This window comes from Amblyomma maculatum, chromosome 1 (assembly GCF_055883805.1).
Source record: "Amblyomma maculatum isolate TAMU_Amacu chromosome 1, ASM5588380v1, whole genome shotgun sequence".
In the NCBI taxonomy this organism is placed as follows: Eukaryota; Metazoa; Arthropoda; class Arachnida; order Ixodida; family Ixodidae; genus Amblyomma; species Amblyomma maculatum.
In genome coordinates this window covers 9,612,951-9,633,246 of record NC_139344.1, presented here as the reverse complement: position 1 = coordinate 9,633,246, position 20,296 = coordinate 9,612,951, and the positions used below count along the sequence as shown (strand labels likewise).

General features: G+C 43.9%; 1 protein-coding gene across 1 annotated transcript in view; it reads right to left on the bottom strand.

Moving 5' to 3' along the window:
* LOC146201624 (nose resistant to fluoxetine protein 6-like) overlaps positions 1-8,946 on the bottom strand; it is a 64,911-nt gene extending 55,965 nt beyond the window's left edge. The window contains exon 1 of the mRNA XM_084583285.1: positions 8,599-8,946. Within this exon, the coding sequence (XP_084439411.1) occupies positions 8,599-8,887 (289 nt within the window). The 5' untranslated portion in view covers positions 8,888-8,946. The remainder of the gene's footprint in view (positions 1-8,598) is intronic.
* Positions 8,947-20,296: the final 11,350 nt, after the last annotated feature.

Genomic DNA, 20,296 nt, shown 5'->3' with positions numbered 1-20,296 from the left:
TTGCCTTAAGCAGAAGGAGGTAGACTGGAAGAAAACGTTTATCCTATATATCCTTGTCCCAAACTCTATGCTGTTTCACTCCTTGGTTCTTCATATTGTGCACTTTATATTGTGCACTTTTCTGGTTTTCCTTTTTCTCATAATAAATGACAGTTTTGAGCCGGAGCAACCTCTGCCTGGCCTTCGTCCATGCTGCTGTATTAAAGGCAAAATACGGTCTCGATGACTCCGGCCCATAATTTATATTTGCCTCTGCTGCCCTTTTTGCGTCTAAAACTAATATTTTACTGGGTTCCTACTTCGTTATGCTACTTTTTTGCCACTATCGTTTGGAAGAGGCGTTTTACTTGGCCAGGAACCAGGATGCACTTGTGCTCGTCCGTGTCCTGCGAAATGTATGTGTAACAAACTATACGTGCAGTGTCCGAACAGATTGGAGCTTAGCTCAACGTTTTTCATCCCCCAGCCTCAGAATGCCATCCCTGGCATTCTGACGTCTTTTAGAGAGCTTTATGAGTAACATGTAGAGGACTGCAGCCGCTCACTACATATCAGTGCAACGTGACGTAAGCTGTGGCTTCGTTCGTTAATACACTCCAAACACAAGGTGTCTATTCTTATAAAACGGTTCTTGACAAAACAGCCCGTAGTTTGGAAGGAGACAAATACAACATATACACATCGCTAAGAAAGGAGGAGTTTATAGCATCGGTCGCAAAAAATGTCTTCTCTTCTGTGTAGTCACCTTGCGGACTGTTTCGCCAGGAACCAACTGGCTTACCAACTGGTCCGCTTAGTTCGCATAACAATATATATAGATTGAACTCATATATACTCGTACATGCAAAAAATGGCAGCAAAATGTTGACTAGCTCCTACAAACAGCGTCCCAACTGCCATTACTTTGCTTTCAAGTGCAGGACGAGAAATATTTTAACCAGAACAATAAATTCCTTTCCGCTTTTCGTTTTTGGACTTTCCAACCACAGTTTAATGAGCCTTGCTTTTTAAACTGGAGTCTGTCGGTCTGCGCAGTAGGCGATACGAATTAGATTGAATCGGATGGTTACACTTTAACGGCCGCGTTGCTTACTGCGAAATACGGTTTTGGCGTGTGTTATGAAAGCATACGGAATTAAAGAGAAGGATGTGCATGCTTAGGGGTTAGACTCTCAGGAAAAATAAAATCGATGACAGGCTGAATTCTTTAACTGAAAAAGGCGAGTAACTCGAAGTTGTACGTTTAAGGTTGCTGGATACTTACCACCAGCTGCAGTCGGTCTCAAGATAGAGTTAACAAAATACTGAAAGCGGCAGTACGGGGAAAGATTGGAATTTCTGGACTAAGGAGTGCTCTTGAGCGTTTTTAGGCACTTCTTTATTTCATACACAGTGCAGTTTGGTCAAGCATTGTCTGCTTACATAGTGCTGTTAGAGCATTTACTTTGTAGAGGATGATTTTCTATAGGCTGTAAAGACGCTAAAAATTTGTAAGTTGCAGCTGTAGCAAGCCACCATAAACATGCAATCAGGCCTTACAAAGAGGCGTCAAGACCTGGCGTCCGCCACGGTTCAGTCATGACAGGGACCATATACAGCCCGCGATCCTCTGGCTCCTAGTTACAGCCGCGGTAACTTCCTTTCATTTCATGAATGTTTTGCTACTTTCACTGTAGGTTTCGCTAAAGAGTCAGCGAGTCGCAATAAAAAAATACACGTGAATTAATCACAACCAGGTCAAATGATTCCAATATGAACGCGAAAAGGCAGAGCTGCTCCTTTCCGAACAGTGCTTTTAACCAGGCCGCACATCAAAGCAAAGTGATGCCGGCGCACAGAGATCTCGACGCGGCACTTAGCTTCGATCCTCGGACTGGCCAATTGTATAAGCACCCCAGAAGGACTGGCCGCACGCTCAAGTGTTCGACCTAAATGCAAATCGACGACCCTGCACACTGGTTGCCTTTGGCTTTCCGCCAATTTGTTTCTTTTTTTTTTTATCTTTCCGCCAATCAGTTCTACTTTCACTGCGTGTTATCCAAGGCAAGATCACTTTAAATGAAAGAGAAGAAGTAGGTTTGCATTATTCGTAACGGGATGAAGCTCGATATATGTCTGAACATCAGTGGACAGCGAAAGAGGACCTTTTTATTTGTCGCGAGGTCACAGGCAGCCCTTTCAAACGCATCCCGCCATATTTTTCATGAAACAAAATCCGCTGATAGTTAATACAGGTCTCGATAAAGCTGATTAGCCATATTTAGAACGCATAACATCCTCGATTGCACTTACAGGCATCTACAAAATTTCATGCAAAAGTCACAGTGGCTGAAAGCTTCTGAATAAATAGACTGGAGTTGGTGAAATGAGTACGCCAGAGCGAAAGGCACGACAGATTTTCTTTTGCAGGTGTACAGGGCCGTCCAAAGTATGTGCGAACACGGCTCAGCATGGCCGCACTCCGCGGATCGTCAGCGCATCCGTCGTGGGTGCGCATCGAACGACAGATGCGCACAGGGCCCTGGAGGTGGTACTTCGTGCCGTTTGCTACCAACTGTGTGCTGGCAGTGGCCGAGAACATTGTCAACTAGTGGACCATATGATAGCTTGGGCACGGCAGTCTCTTATCCGCCAGCGAAGCTGATAAGCTTCTGCAAATGAGCGCGAAGCTAAGCGGCTGGTCCGTCCTAGTGAGTGATTCTCGGATAATTTGTGACAGCTCGATCCATTACACATTCTTTACGTTCGTTATCTGACGAACGACACGCTATCAATTTGAAAAGTACTGATGCCATTTGTTTCTTTCTTGCTCATTTATAAGGCTGTCTTAGTGATAAAATTCCTGAAACAGTACAAGAATGGTGAGACGACACGAAGCGCCGCCTCCAGGCCCCCGTACTTTGCTTCGATGCGCGGCCGCGTCGGGTGCGACCAGGCTGATTCGAATTCGAACGTATTTTGTACCGCCCTGCACATGACTCTAGAACCAAAAATTGAAAAGTTATTATTCCGAATGACAAACCTTTCTATATAATTACGTAGAAGAGCTAGCTGTCCACCTTATTGCTCCGGGAAATAATATTTCACGCATTTTCTATAAGGTATGATAAAACACCATAGCTTGTGCGATCCACACATCGGAAATAAGGAGACCGGCGGGAGCTTCAGCGCATGGCCAGGTCATGCTACGAATTTGCAGTGCGTGCAAATGTGTAATTAAAGCCTCAAAGGATTAAGCTCCACTGGGAGTCAGCCTATTGCAAAAATGGGGCTGCTTTGTATTGTCTGGAATTGATCTACGAACAGCTTCTAATTCAAATGAAAACACATTATTTATTTTCAGACAATAATGACGCCTTAGGTGGCACCAAAAACCACACTTTTTCTTTGTTCTGAACAGGTTTCTTGGAACTAATAAGGCACATGCGATATTCCCAACCTACTTGCAGATGTATCTGCAGAATTCGTTCATGCGTGGGTTCTAGCTGACCGTTCTCTTTTATATTGAAGCCATCTAGCTCGGCCATTCGCACTTATTCAGAACATCAAGAATATCATCGCCCAGACTATATCAACGTATATGTCTAGGTAATAAAGCGGAATTCAAAAATCAAGCTTGCAGACTCAGCGTATCATAGTCTGTCACCGAAAGCTGATTGGTATTATGGGCCGAATGCCAAAAAGTGATAGGATGACTCAGAACAGTTGCCTCATGGTTGTCCACAACAGGCTGGGAACGGAGGGGGCGGTTTTGCTTTTTCCCGCATGCAGTCTTTGGGACGAGATCACATAATCATAAATTGAGGACACGTGCATTTTTGTTTTCATCAGTAAATCGTTTGGGAACGCTGTTTTATTGCACAGCGTAAGAGCGCCTCATAACAATCAATATATCCTCAGATGCACTCACGGAAGGCGTCTAGTTTTCTGCTACCTATTCTGAAAAATTTCCCCCTACATTTTTTCTACGGACATCTTAATTAGTCGGTGCGAGCGCTGGGCAAACCTTAAAACCATGATTTTCCTACGCATCCGAAGATTATTTCTACGAACATACGTTCCTAGAAGTATATAACAGTATTCAACGGTTACCTCATAATTAAAAGCGATATTTAGAGAAAAAGCCTAATTGCACCAAAGATGCTGTGGGAAGACAAGGCTGCCCAAACGCTCACGATGTCGTCGCTGGACGCGCCGGAGGAGAAGGACACGAGAGATGCGAACACCCCAGACGCGCTGGACACGGTCAGCAATTTGCCCCGCATATTTAAAACGCCGCCGAGAGACACCAAGCTGATTTCAGAGGCCTCACTGAAGTTTGTCCCCGGAAAAACCGTAAGAAGTACAGTGCACGCGGTGAAATGCGGGTATTCCTCGCTGAGGCCTGCGTTTATTCAAAAACAAGTGTCGCGTCAAGTGCGAGGAGGAAAAAGAGTATACGCCGCACCGTGGGGTTAGCCTCGTCCTTGTCCTTGCGTCGAAATCTTTTGAGCGACAAGTTTCGCCACGGCCGCCGACGGTGAGCGCCTTTCCCGCGCCCTGATAACGCTCCCTTCCTTACCAAGGTTCAACGAGTACGAAGAACCGGCAAAATCCAAGGCCCTCTGCGACAGCGCCTGAGAGAGCGGGGTTGCCCGGCCAGCTAATACGGGAGCACAGTCAGCGGCGTATGCACTCGACTCTCGCCCTCCCGCCCGCGTTCTGTCTATCAGCTGTTCTTCCTGCCAGCCTGCAAGAACGTTCGCGACTGTGGCCATGGAATGGCTACCGATGAGATAAATGTTTATTCAGAATCGCGGCAGATATCTAACCAGCGTCCAATACGACCCCGGGGTGAGAATTGAGGGAGCTAATTCAGTAATTTCTTTTCTTTGTTTCACAAAACCGTGCCATACACTGCTTCACTGCTACGGTCCGCGCAGTGTATAAAATGATGCCAGAAATGGGTCTTGGTGTTCAAACGAATTCAGGCAGTGAGGAATGAATGTCTTAAATGTTACTCGAGTATAACGGGCAAAAGGATGCAATATGTATAAGACGCTACCTCGCTTTCGTGTCAGCAACAGTGTTAAAACAAGCGGCAGCATGAATACGAATATATAAGGACAGGATAACGGTCTGTTGCAAGCACCAAGCAATTCTTGACCCCTAACATTCTCTACAGAACTGTTTTCCCTTGAACCATTTTTTATTTTTTTTTTTTCAGATAATGGGCGTGGCAGGTGTGCTTCACTGGCAGGATATGTGATGCGAAGGCAAAATAACCCATAGCCATTAAGGGTGGATTCCGAGAGAAGACACGCGTGGCAGTAGGTGACAAAGTCAGGTGGCCTGATAAGATAACGAAGAGTGTAGGAACACGGTGGCCGCACGTTGCAAAGGCCCGCGTTATTCGGAGAGATATGGGAGACGACTCTATGCAGTATTGTACGCAGTTATGCAGATGATGATAATTGCATGTTTGCTTGCTCGCCTTTCTTTAAATATAAAAGTTCAGTTTACATCTAATGATCCTATATTATCGAAACAGCAGATGCAAAACGCAGTAGCAAGTTGGCAATGATGAACCTTGACTCGTGCGTGGGCGAACTTGTCAAGAAAGAAAGCATGTAAGTACCGCAAGTATTCAGTTTAAGGAACAAATCTGTTTATATTTTAGCGATGTTATCGAGCCTGCATATGGTAGAGAGAAAAAAAAAATAGGTCTTTTTTTTTCACCATGCATGCAGAGATGCGCGATCATTTGAAACGCGGTTGTGCTCACTTTAATTATACCATTGTTTTATTTGTCGTGAATCCACGTACACGTATCACTAAGGGGAAAACTGGGAGTACAAATAAATATCACTGTGAATGTTACAGAAGTTTCAAGGACAATAATATTTAAATTATTTTGTGTGTGTGTGTGTGTGTGTGTGTGTGTGTGTGTGTGTGTGTGTGTGTGTGTGTGTGTGTGTGTGTGTGTGTGTGTGTGTGTGTGTGTGTGTGTGTGTGTGTGTGTGTGTGTGTGTGTGTGTGTGTGTGTGTGTGTGTGTGTGTGTGTGTGTGTGTGTGTGTGTGTGTGTGTGTGTGTGTGTGTGTGTGTGTGTGTGTGTGTGTGTGTGTGTGTGTGTGTGTGTGTGTGTGTGTGTGTGTGTGTGTGTGTGTGTGTGTGTGTGTGTGTGTGTGTGTGTGTGTGTGTGTGTGTGTGTGTGTGTGTGTGTGTGTGTGTGTGTGTGTGTGTGTGTGTGTGTGTGTGTGTGTGTGTGTGTGTGTGTGTGTGTGTGTGTGTGTGTGTGTGTGTGTGTGTGTGTGTGTGTGTGTGTGTGTGTGTGTGTGTGTGTGTGTGTGTGTGTGTGTGTGTGTGTGTGTGTGTGTGTGTGTGTGTGTGTGTGTGTGTGTGTGTGTGTGTGTGTGTGTGTGTGTGTGTGTGTGTGTGTGTGTGTGTGTGTGTGTGTGTGTGTGTGTGTGTGTGTGTGTGTGTGTGTGTGTGTGTGTGTGTGTGTGGTATGAAGGCGGCACAGTTGTACCATTGTTGACAGGCATCAGAAAACAAGAAAATAATATCAATTTTGAAGCTGGTTAGCTCACTTTTAAACAATTTAACTATTACGGTTCGGCGTCTAGCTGAAATTGAAATTTGTAGTCGGCCATTACTAATAGCTATATAAGATTTTAAAACTTGTTAAACATGATTACCGTCGGCGCTGGGGCCCAACAAAATTTGGCAGTGTCACTCCAAGAGTCGTACACTTTGGAAAAAAAAAAGCAAAAAAAACTCGCTCTATAGCGAAGCTCCTGGCGCCGTCACTCCATGGTGCATCTGCTTTAACAGGAGCTGTTGGCGGGCTAGTTGGTGAATGTCTACTGTAGTCATGCTGAAATTGCGCAACAAACACGACACAAAAGTAAGAGGGACACGTAGCACGGGACGAGTCCCGTGCTACGTGTCCCTCTTACTTTTGTGTCGTGTTTGTTGCGCAATTTCACCATGACTACAGTGTGCATCTGCAACATGACCTTAATTATTTGTCCATTGATTGCTTCTCCAGCCCACGCAGGTAGGAGAAGGAGACGTCGCACTCACGCTCCTGACTGCTTTGGGGGTGTTGCTATAGCGCGGGTTTTTCGAAAGCGCACGACTTTTGGAATAAGACTGCCGAAATTTATTGGGCCACAAAGCCTAGGGAAATCGCATTTCCAAAATTCTAAAATCTGATGTGGGTATTAGTAATGGCCAGCTACAAATCTCTAATTTCAAATAGACGCCTAAACGTAATAGTTCAAATGTTAATATCAGAAGTTAGGTAACTAGCCTAGCAGCTAACTTATTCGCCCCTTTCGTGATGTCCGCCAACGATAACATTGTGTCCCAGAAGCCATGTTTAGACCTCAAAAAAACCTTAAAGCCTTTTCGTTTTTGTTTTTTTTTTCTCTTCTTCTTTCTTTCTTTTTTCTTTTTTTTTTTTTGAAGGGCTTTTCCTTCAAACGCTTGGTACCGTAACCCGCATTTAAAATATATATAGCTGTAGCTTTCGAGTCCTGCTCGCGGCTTTCGCTATGAAATCGCCTCTCTTGCGCTAAATTTAAAAAGGTCTGGCCGGAAAGTGTATACGCTCTTCATCTATGAATTATTATCTTCTGTTTGATCGGTTTCTAGTAATGCTGGGGAATGTCGGTAAAGGTTGCGGGTTTTGTCGACGAAAATATTACGAAAGCAAATCTCTGTTGTACAAAAACAGAAATCCGAGTAGTAAAAGAGCTTCGTTTTGCTTTCTTTCACACATAAGCGTATTATCGGTTATCCTGCGCCTTTCTCAAATCTTACCACAGTTCGTTTTGGTTTACAGGATTAACGTCTCAAAGCGACTCAGGTTTTGAGGGGTGCCGTATTGGAAGACTCCCGAAATTTTGACCAACTAGGGTCGTTTAATGGGCTCTTGAATCGCCAGTACATGAACTCATTGCTTTTCGCCTCCTTCGAAAGCTTCCACCCCGGGCGGGGTTCGATCCCGCGCGTTTACGTTCTGGTGTGGCGCACTAACGGTAACAACTGAGCCATCGCTGCGGGGCAAAGTTTACAAAGTTTCGTAATAACGACAAAATATATTTTCCTTGAAAAAGCTGCGTATAAAACAGCCCCTGGAGGTTTAAGTGTTACTTTAGGATCGTTGACAAGTTCACCGGTGCACAGCAGCACGTTCACTATAGGTATAATGAAAAATGTTCACTCGAAAATCGCCGAGTACATGCATCCGCGTGAAATGTCGAACATTCCCCCCCTGCCTGCGTAACAACTTCTCAAGTTGCTCGTATGAGTTTGACCATTCTTACTTTTGTCTGGTTGCGTTCGTATTACCCCAACATGAAGTTGTGAAACACTAACTCAGGATATTGTGACTCGGCTAAAGCGACGAAAGTTTTCTCAAGACGGGGCGACATGTAAAACATGGACACAGGAAAGCAGCCCGTGCTTTTCAAATTGATCGACCGATCGCTTGCTCGTAGTCCGTCTCAACCAAGCGCCGCAAGAAGAGCAAGAGTTTCTCCAGTGCAGAAGCTCTTGCTCTTGCGTGCCTAAGCGAAAGGCAGCTTTCCCCCGAACGGTGTTCCACTTACGTTTCATAACCCAAGGTTCGAGGTCCCGGATTCCGCGCATCAACTTGAGCAATCCCAGCGAACAGTCGGCTGACACATCGGCGCTCTGCAGCTTACGCATGAAAGAGGGTGGGGTCCTGGCGATGGCCTCGCCGATCATCCTCCGCATATCACGGCCGTACACGTCGAACTCGTCTTCCGGCGGCGAATTTTCTTGGCCGCAACGGCCCAACCGCGGCGCACACACGAGGAAGAAGACGACGATCGACGAGGCCAACATTTTTTGGCAGTGTAAAACGTATCTCGCCATTTGGCGCTTGTTTCCTTCTTTTTGTCACACCGAGCAGCGGGAGCGCGCTCTTGTGCGCACTGCGGAGGACGAGAGACTTGTCAAAAGAGCACGCGTAGTTGCTCACCAATCGCTTTTTAAACGGTCCTTCAAGCGCAACTGGCGTGAGTGAGAAGATGAGAGGGCGAAAGAGTGGGGAGGGAGAACGTAAGGGCATCGTTCTCCCATTGCCCTTGGTTGAGACTCTCGGACGGAACAAAATGCATTTGTCGATCAAGCATGCCCCAGGCACCGATGCCAATCGTCCGTTCATCTCGGAGAGAGCGCGCCGGTTGTGTGTATCTGCGGTGCTCATTAATTTCTCGCTCTCCCCGCACCACACACGGCGGCGTACTTCACCTTCAATGGCGAGTAAGGTTGGAGTGGAGGACGCGTCCCTTTTTTATTTTATTTTTTTTTCTCATCCTCTTGTCCGCGTACGCGGCTTGACTTGCCTCCGTTCCCCGCGCGTTTCTAACATCACGCTCCCCGCGTCATCATGCGGTTGGCAGTCACCGCCCGTCTTCGGAAGCCCTGGAGGTAACCGTTCATGCGCACGTGGTCCGGCACTAACGAAACGCCCGGAGTTTATGAAATGGCCCGCGAACGAACACGCGCGCGCTGCATGTAGTCAGCGTATCGGTTTCCAAACTGACGGCAAGCGAGGTCCGCGTCATTCCCAGCCTGCCGCCTCCTCCGCAGTGAAAAGTCGGCCAAGTGCGGCCTACCCCGAACTGGGAGCTCGCGAAGTAGTTAGCAGCGAGGCACAAACATTAAGCCTCCAGGCGCCCGAATATGTTTGAAGATAGACAAGTTCGTCCGTCACCACTCCGAGCCCTAGTTCTTTCTTGTTGCAGCCTTTGACTTCCAGTTCTTGCAAGACTTCATTTTACTCACGGACTTCCACGAACTGGATGTTAACAATGCTCTGTGTATGCGATAGAAATAATAACAAAAAGAAGGCTTAGCGATGCAAGCAAAACGAGCGAAGTCCCTTGGAGACAAGGCTAAGTGCAGCACTTTCGTACGTGTCCTTGTAGATGCGTGCAATGGCTGTCCTGCGGACTAATTTGGATATGGCAATGGATAACAGATATGAATTTTAGTAATAGCTGTCCCGTATACTGAGTGCACTGCATGATTTAGTCTATATATATATATATATATATATATATATATATATATATATATATATATATATATATATATATATATATATATATATATATCGCAGAATAAAGAAAAGGATCGAGGTCGATGGGCACAGTCAATGTCTCACTATAAAAGAAGGAAAGAGTTACGAAAATGTATAATGCGTTAAGGAAAAAGAATGCAATCTAGACGAATATTTCCATCTGAGCAATTTGTCCAAATTGAAACAACAGCAAATAAGGCCGAGCACCAATAAACGGGCCACTGTGTTGTTGCAAGTGACTTGCAAACCTGTCACATAGGTTCAAAGTGTGCGTGCTTGCCCTCCCATCACAAATATTCACTGTCCCTTTATTTCAGTTTAAGTGCGCATTGGGCGCCAGGTTGTAGACATTGCGCGCTAGATCCTTGCTGTCTGCTATTTGTTTCTGTTTTAATAGCGGGATTAGATATCTCGGCACAGCCATCATAGGTAGCCTGAAGGTAAGAGCGAGTTATCAATATATAACCCCTTTTATTGCGTTCTGTTTCTCCACACGAAAAATATGCCTTATAGGATTTTATAAAATACATGCATAAGCAATCTACCTATACTTGTAGATGCGAGGCCCTGTGCTTCAACGCGAAATACGCGAGATAACGTTCAAACTCTTAGATAGTGAATATCTAAATTTGCAGCACCACCCAGGTTCCTCTACACTCATAGCTGAAAGTAAAAGAAGCATGTAAATGAAGTTCCGATGTTTTTCCCCCGGCTCCTTATTACGTCACTCAGCCCGGTGTTATTTCCGATAGCTAGGAAAAGTGATCTGTTTATGTTAACGTCTGTCATGACAACGCTATCAAGAATCAGAAAACAAATAAGAGGTCAGTAACGATCCATTATCCAGCATATATCATTTGGAAGCAAACACAACAACCAGAATTGTAGTCTTGATGAGGAAACAAATGATCAGTGAGTTCTAGCTTGAATGATATATTTGGTAGAGCCAACCGATGAAGGCAGGATGGAGGACGGCTGCATTTCTCACGATTTCTTTGTAGAAAGACAAAATCTCCTTCGCCTTGCAGAACGCGGCAGCTGGTTAAATCAATCAGTCCGGCACGGGAGTTGCAACAACTGTGGGAATATTACTGCTTAGCAACCATGACTTACGAAGGAAGGATTCATTGCAAAATCACAGATGTGTAATTTTTGTTCGTGAAAAATTCAGTAAGTTCGAAACTGTGCATTATTTTAGATAGAATGTTAATGCGCAGGTTATTTGTTTAGATAAAATAGTTAAAAGTCAATCATTCGGAATAAATTCATAAGTGGGGGCCAATGCTGGCGATGGCTTAAAGACAAATTTACTTTTCGGTAGTTAATTCTCGCCTTCGTTACTGTGTGCCAGTATGAAGAACCAGTAACTATAGTGACGCAGAAAGACTTTCTAGGCTTCAAAATAAAGACATTTCGAGCATTAAACTTAACGCAGGAGCCCCCAAGTTTCACGGCATTCCTGTATAGGCATTACATTCCAATATTCAACAAAGCCTACATGCTCTAACTGGTTACGTAAGTTTCCTAGAAAGCTAAAACCGAATAAAATGCATCCATGAATAATTACTATAATAGAAGTACTGAAAATTATTTACTTACAACTTATACTAACGCAAGCATTCCGCGAACCAATTACGCTAAACACCAGATTGAACGTAATATTGGTAATATGATCCTTTTTTGTAATGAATACCCAGGCATAATCGAAGTTTCGAAAAATGCCGTCATATATTATATCTATAAACATAAAATACAGGCTTTCTTGTGCTAATTGTCCTATGTCTGTGGTGTAGAAAAAGAAAACGACTTTATATTTTTTTAGAATTTTTAAACTGCATGCAATGTTTTCAACAAGGCGACTGTCGTTTGTCTTTTTGCTGCTATCTACTGTGCTTTTTTTAAGGCGAAATCCTTTCTAGGCTCATGAAAATCTACTTTTCATTTTGTATCAGAAGAAAGCCATTGGTCTTTCGCGTGCGCTCCATTATCCAATTATATTAAGTTTATTGTATTCGGTGTCATTGTAATGAACGTATACGCTTCATATTGTTCGTGCACCCCTGCTGCACCAACAGCAGCACCAACAAGATGAAACGAGAAATATCTAAAAAACATGCTCAACATGGCTGGCAACATAGCGTGCATATGCCATAACGATTCACCAGAGATATATAAATGCACACTGAATTATGAACAATAAATCTGATTAATAGTAAGCGAAAAGTTGAATACCGAAACTACTGCTAACGTTCACCCAAGGTATTTCATTTCCAAGGATGTGCACTACGCCATCAATAGCTAAAGCGTCCGTGAACATTTAGAGCGCGTGGTTCAGGTTGAACGAGAAAACCTTGTTTAGCACAAATGAAGACCTACAGACTAAAAGAAGGTCGCATGTTTGTGTTCGAAAATCGCCTTAAGATTAGCCGTCAACACTACGGAGGAGCGTGACTGGCCAGCGCGTATAGGTGGCCTGCCTTAGCTAAAGGCGTTCAGTATTCGGCACTCGCGAGCACGTTTGCAGGTAGTAGAATTCCTGACGGTTAAAGCCCCTCCAGAGGCAAGCCACGTGTGTCGCCGAGTTTTTGATTGTATAGCACTTTGGGAGCAATAAACCAGATGTCTATAGCGTGCGACAGCGCGCAGCGATGACGTTCTGGTGATGACATCAATGTGACAACGTTAATAGTGGTTTTCTTTTTCCTTGGTCTTTAGAAAGACCTCGGTGGCATCGTTTCCTTTAATTACATGATAATTAATACTCTCTACTGTGTATGTTATGTGTCGGGTAATCGCAGCCGTTACTCAGATGACATCTTAATCGCATAGTGCCAGCTCACATCATTCAAGGGCGCGCTTCATCTTTCAAGTGCAGTTTACCACACGTGATGTATATCTTGCGTTTCTACAAGTAGGTTTGCCGTCACATGACCATTACAGTAGCTTTGAGGGACGCCTGAATTACTCACTAATCATTTTTAGTTAGCGTGAACCTCTACAATTACACAGACAAATTAATGCTATACCTTCCGAATACAGATCATAATAATCAGTTAGAAGCAGAGCTTGAATGAAGATCGCTAATGACAATTTTTCAAAAGGTACCTTTATTAAAAAATTTTTTTTCCTCAGTCCGAAAACAAAATGTGCAAAATATCCGCGGCGGGAGCGCATGTTTCGAACGTGCAACGTCTGGGCACGCTCCAGTACGCGCTGGACACGGCCACTGCATGGACTGCGGCACGCTTGGGCGCGTGCTTGGGATGTTCAGTGGTTCCGGATTCCTCTTTGACAACGTGGCAAAAACATGAGCCATGGAGCTCTCTTTCGAAAAATAAACTCTCTGTGCGTTACTCTTTGGATGCTTTACATCTCTGGGGTTGAAACGTTTCCGGTATTCCAGTGGTTTGAAAGTGTGTTAACTATTGCGGCTGATTTACATTGTCACTATATTATGCAGTTGGTGGCATATCATGGCCGTGTACTGATCACACTCTGTCACACAGATCTAGTGCATCGGTGACCCCTCAAGATCAACATTGTCCTGATTGTGATCACAGCGAGCACCTCATCACCCGCCCAGGCGCATCAAGAAGTGTCAGCGAAATCAAGGGGGCCGTTCTCATCAATACGGCTTGGTCTGGCTTCCGCTAGGGGCACTACATCGTTCTTCATCGCCTCAAAAATCCACGCAATCCGGACAGTCGTTGCAGTTGGCAGCATATCATGGCCATGTACTGATCACACTCTGTCACGCAGGGGAGCGTTGCGAGCCGGTGTGTTATATTTGTGTGTGTGTGTTGATTTCTGCCGCCAACTGCAAACATTGTAGTGCTTTATCATCTCAGAAGGAGAGTGCGTTCAGTGCTTAAAGCTCCTTGATACAGATTGTAGATATCTGAAATGTTGTAGTTGCTCAAGCCACTATCATTTGGCTTAAGACTGTTCTGGGGCTTCAGATGCTACTTACTCCTCGATGGGAGCAAAACGCAATAAATGGCGGTGCAAGCAGTGCCGTGCCGGTACTACTTCTCAGTCAGATTCCTCAAGCTCATCTGTGCAACTGGCTGCTATCTACGAAAGGCTTGAGGTATTGCAGTCTATGAAAAAACGTGTTGACTCTATTTCCACGCTGGACCTGAAATCAGACGAACTTCTTTCATTGAAACCTGAAGTCGAAACTTTGAAATCTGTTGTGAATAAAGTTCTCACATCTCTTGATGATCTTTCTAAAAACTACGACTCACTCCTGGCTCGTTCTCTGGTTCGACATGAGACCACTGATGCGCTGACCCCTAAGGTGCACTCCCTAAGAACGTGTGTCACTTCCTAGGCTTCAACTATCATGGAACTACAATCCGATTTGAATGGATCTGAACAATACAGCAGGTTGTCCAACCTAGAGATACATCGCCTTCCCACAAACCCGGATGAGAACCTCCTGAAGGATTCGAAGGATGAACATTCGAAGTCCTGAAGGATTCGAATGTTGAGCTTGCAATTGATTCCTTCTCACAGGATCAGGTGGTGGCTATGCATAGGCTTGCCACTCGTAGGAATAGTCCTGCTCCCGTTTTAGTAAGATTTTCAGCCGTCTCCACTCGAGATAAGTGGCTTTAAGCTGGGTCAAAACTGGGTCCGATCCTTGGATCAAAGCAATGAACACTCAAGGTTGTTCTTCGCCGAGAACCTTTCAAAAAGCATCAGAGAATATTTTGGCCTTCACGCACTGCAGCTAAGGCAAAGGCTTACGATTTTGTGTTGGTTAAGAACGGTCACATTTACTTACGTAAGGAGGAAGGGGACCCATCCATTCGTGTTAGGCATTTGTCGGACTCATCTGAGTTGACTTAAGCTATCTTAATCGCCTTCTTTCTTCTCGTGTATTCTCGTGTATTCTGGTTTACTTTCATTTCGTGATTTTTCTTCTTTACATAAACATTCCTTACTACCACTGAAGGTTGTTTTACTGTTCTTCATGTGAACATTAGAAGCCTACGGAAGCACTGGGACGAATTTTGCTATGTAGCCAGTGTATTAAATGATTTCATTGATGCTTTCGTTTTGACTGAGATTAACATTTCGCATAACCATTAGCAGCAATTTTCGATATTGGGATACAATAGTTTTTTCATTACTCGTGAATCTGGGCCAGGGGCGGTGTACCGATTTTTGTTAAGGACAGTTTGGTTTCGACTACTACTTCTATCTCTTTCACCACAGCAGAATCATTAGCTGTCAGCATTCACAAGGGACTTTTTGAAATAACTGTGGTTGCAATTTATCGTCCGCCGCCGCAAAATATTGCCTATCTGCATCGAAGAGCTCAGCAGGACCACCTTTCCACAGGGTCGTATTTGCATGATTCGTGATATTAATATGGGCCTTCTAAAACCTAAAAAACAATTGGTTGTCGATTACTTAAACACTCTTGCCGATGCTGGCATTGATTCCACAATCAACCTTCCCACGCGCGTTGAAATGTTTGGTAGTAAATTATTGTCATCATGCCTTGACCATGTGAACGTTCGCTTTGAACACAATGAATCCAGTTCATTTATTGTAGAACAAAAAATGTCGGTCCATTTTTCGTTGGCTACCGTGTTTTTCCACTATGAAGCAAGATAAACTGGATACAATCGATGTCGTTGACAGGCATCGACTTGACTCCGCAATTGAAAAGTGCGACTGGGATCCGTTCCCAACTCGCACGTCTGAAAGCTCTCTCTACGATTAATTCATTGAAACATTCTCAAAGGTGTTACAGTAACTATAATCATTAGCAAAAACGGCCTGGTTGTTCGTGGATCAATAACGACGTTATATCGGCTATTGCAGAAAGGGAAATGGCTTGGGCCCGTTGTAGGCGTTCGCCTAAAAACACTGAATTGAGGGCGCTGTACAGTTCTGCCCGCAACGGGGCTAACGCATTACTGCGATCAAAAAGACGTCAATACTTCCAGGCAAGGTCCTGGGATATTGTTAATCGCTTACGTGGCTGTGCACTTAAGAACGTAGCTGATTCCATTTCTCGCAACCTTGAGGCGTTATCTCTGACACTTTCTGGTGAGTTCAATGCTTTTTTTTTTCGACTGCTGGTCTGGCCGCGCATTCAACAGTACGTAGTCTACCATATCACAGCATACAATCGGTGCTTGAATCAGCATTTCTGCCTTCTTGCACTCAGGACGACCTACGTTGCATCCTTTCTGGCTTTATCAGGTGAAAGTCTCCAGGGTGAGATGATACCTCTGTCGATACGGTTATCAGAAATTTTGAACGATTAAAACATGTTCTGCTCGCGATTATCAATGGCATAATTTCCACCCAAACAGTACCTGAGGGCTTGAAGAAGGCGATGGTTATCCCTATCTACAAGAATGGAGTAAAAAATAAAGTTGAAAGTTATCGTGGTATCTCGATCCTACCATGCGTTGCTCCTGTTTTAGAAAAACACATTTCGGTGGTGATGATAAGTTTTCTTGAAGCTCATGACGTGTTCTCTGGTAATCAGTTCGGGTTTATTAAGGGTCGTGGAACGCAGAACGCACTAGATGAACTATGTGATCTTCTAAACAGCTGCATTGAAGAAAATGAATTTGCTTGTGCCTTATTTTTGGATGTGTCCAAGACGTTTGACTCCGTTAATCATGGTGTGTTGTCAGATAAACTCCACAATTAGGGGTTCATAGGTCCTTTTCTGTCTCTTCTTGTTAATTATCTATCCAATCACTCACATTGTGTTGCATTAGGTAAATATAGAAGTGGCCTGTAGCAGATTAGATCCGGTATTCCTCAAGGATCTATACTTGCACCTATTTTGTTTAATTTATATGTCAATGATTTGAGCTCTGTTTGCAAACTGTGCCGTGTTTTTCAATACGTTGATGATACGCTCTTAGTTTCTAGACACAAGGACTATAAGATAGCATTATCTTTTATTCAACATGACAGCGAGTTAGTTATCTTTTGTATGTTCTCAGCTCCGGAAAATTGCCTGTTTACTGTACTCTGTGAAGTCCCTTTGTCCTATGAATGTACGCAAGCAAATAGTATACGCCTTAGTCTACAATGTGTTACGCTATGGTATTTGCTGCTTTTATTTTTGCTCAGCCTTTTGGCGAAAGAAAGTGAACAGTGTACTGAAATCCACCCTTAAATCAGTATTACATGGTAGGTCACGCGTTGAATATAATAACGTTTTTGAACTTTTACATATGCCTGACTTTTCTCATCTATTTTCTGAAACAATAGTTTTCAAACCCAGCTGGTCAAATAATTTTTGCACAACCTTATGTTCCGGTGAAAGATCTGCAAAGTCGCGATCATTTTCTCGTGCCTAGAGTGCGTACTCGTAATGGCAAGCGTCTTCGAAAACATTATATTGCCTCTGTTCTTAACTGGTTATCCAAAGAAATAGTTTCTGCTAATTCCAAAAAGATAGTGAAAGATTTTCTTGTGAAATTAAGATGTTAGTTCGGGTACACAGCTTTGTTACTTATGTTTTTACATGTTTTCTCACCTAGCGTATGTATTTTTGCGTTCGCTCTTTTTGAATCAATTTTTATCTCATTTTTTTTCTTCTTCTTTTTGTTTTGCAACATGTGTGCTCGATGCATGGCTTATATGCTGTCTACTGCCAGGCACTAACATTCAAGCCTTCGGAAGCTTTGGCAGGCCTGCATTTGAACTATAAAAAAAGGAAATAATAATTTTTTATTATTATAATACTCCTTTGGCCGTGATGTATGCCTACTCATATTCTTTTGTGACTAATTATTTTCCTCCTTGTCGCCGCTCATCCTTGTCCACGATATTTGTCAAGGCGATTGACAATACTTGTGTAATTATCTTATGGCATCACAAGTCCCAGTTGCCTGTGCTTGAAGGCCCAAAGAATAAATCGGGAAAAGTGCCGCTACCTAATATGCCCGCTACCTCTTTGCCCTGCACCAACGAGAAGTAAACTACTTCAGTTTAATACCAGTTCATCTTTTAAACGTTGTGAGCCGTGCAATGAGCATTATAGAATTGAATAGCATTACAGAACATTATAGAATATCGTCTCTCAGCGTCAAAGGAAAGTGGAAACGTTAGGCAAATGCTCTGTTGAGTTCTTTTTGAATTGGTTTGACTGGTTTCGGTTTCATTCGGTTCTGCTCGGCCCTGTCCGTTTATGTCTGGTTAGGTTGGTTTGATTTATGGGGTTTAACGTCCCAAAGCGACATCGGCCATGACGGACGCCGTAAGTGCAAGGTTCTGGAAATTTCGACCCTACAGGTGTTCCTTAAGGTACACCCTTTGCGAGAAATTTAGAGCCCAGGAGGTCTATACTTCTGAGACACACTATGTGCCTCGTAATGTATTCCCAGGTTTCCAAAATTGCTGAAGGCAAAAAGATTTTTCGTTCTACTATCTCTAATGACTAGGACTTCCAATATTATTAAAGAAGTCAACATATACGGCTTAGAAGCAAACCCTCTGGTTTCTAAACTTTTGACAAAGGCTGTACGTGTTTCTTAACGCAGCGACAGGGGTCGAACCCGCGTCCTCCAAATCACCAGTCTCGCTCCCTAACCGGTCCGCGGTGGGGCATTAGGAAACTGCTTCAGCTCATTTTTGTATATTGTATAATGTCACAACGCAATGATCAACCTCAGCTCATGTCCACATAAGTACTATGTGCTCAGTATCGCACCTCGTGCCAGCCCTCTTGATATCCGCAAGTACGGTGCATGGAAGAGCTGTAACAAACTGGCAACACATCAAGCGCACCAAATAATCGGTTAGTGTCCTTACAAAGAGCAAGTCCGTTTCTGGTTCTGACATAAATAAAAACGAATGACTTCGCACCAAAGTGTAACAGTGGGAAATACTCTGGAATAGTTTTGCAGAGCAAGTTTCAGCTCAGTTATCCGCTTTAGACACGATTTGTGTCCTACTTTTGAGAATGACCTGAGAATTGGTGCGTGTATTTATAACCACAAATACAACATAAATGACTAAAAATTATTTAGAGTTTAACTAATTTTGTGCCCTTCCGCGCTCGCAGAAGTGCAGCCATATTCTTCTATTGCACGCATTTATGTCCAAGTAACTATTTTAGTCACATTTGGAAGCTGTTTCCTCGACGTAAATTGAAATACAGCGCCCATTAGAACATTAAATCGCATCAGATCAGCAGGCAAGGCTCCCTGGTTATTTTTTGACAGACAAGAAATGATCATGCAAAATATTTTATCTAGCAGAGATCTGAAATGTAGCTAGCTCACTGACCTCGTAAGAACAGCGATGCTTGGGATAAAATTTCGAAAATTCGAATGCGCAATCGTTGAAGCCGCGCCGCGAAGAGTTACTCCGGCCAGAAACTGCACCCATGACTGCTTTTCGACGCTGATTTTCGAAAACAAGATGACAGAAATTAACGGCGCTACTTAGGCAGTTATTTTTCCAAATTAGGGCTTCAAAGAACTGCCATAGACAGTTTATTGAAGCCCTGTTGTCATTTTTTCAGCGCCACACTTTATTCTATTCTGTTAAGTTCTGTTCGATTACCACACCGATAGCTGTGGCTGCTATAGAGAAGCATCCATCTCTGTCCTAATGGTTGACGTATAGTTCGTAGGCTTATTATTGTTACGCGAGAGCTCACGCTTGACGCGTGGAACACAAAATTTGTCAAAGAAAGCCTTCATTCTATGGACTTTAGGCAAAAGCCCTTTTGCGTCGGGTATACCGTAAATCAAAGCAACTGATTTGTCTTCTGCGGTTCACTGACGCTTCCAGAAACCGATACCTGTTCCTCATTTGCCCGGCTGACAACGCTTTCCTTGGCATCTATGCATGTTATGGGGCTTGTAAAATCTGCTTTGCGAATTCCCTATGCTTGAGGCCTGCAGAGATACCCTATACGCTAATCCTGCCGGCTGATGCATAACACCCTTTTGATTCCTCGTGCCATCGTGATTCCGCGAAAGACCGTGGCTGCAGCATGATCACCCTGGCGTGATGCTTCTTACCACGTTTCTATCTTTCCCATTCAAGTCTCTCTTATTTTCTATTCTAACGCTGGGTAGGCAGCTAACCGGAGAACCCTTATTGTGAAACTCCGTGCCTTCCATCTTCTTTTCTTTCTGCGATAGCAGCAGGAGCAGCTTGGAACTATAGTTGCCTTCACGAAGCAGGTTCCGTCTCTC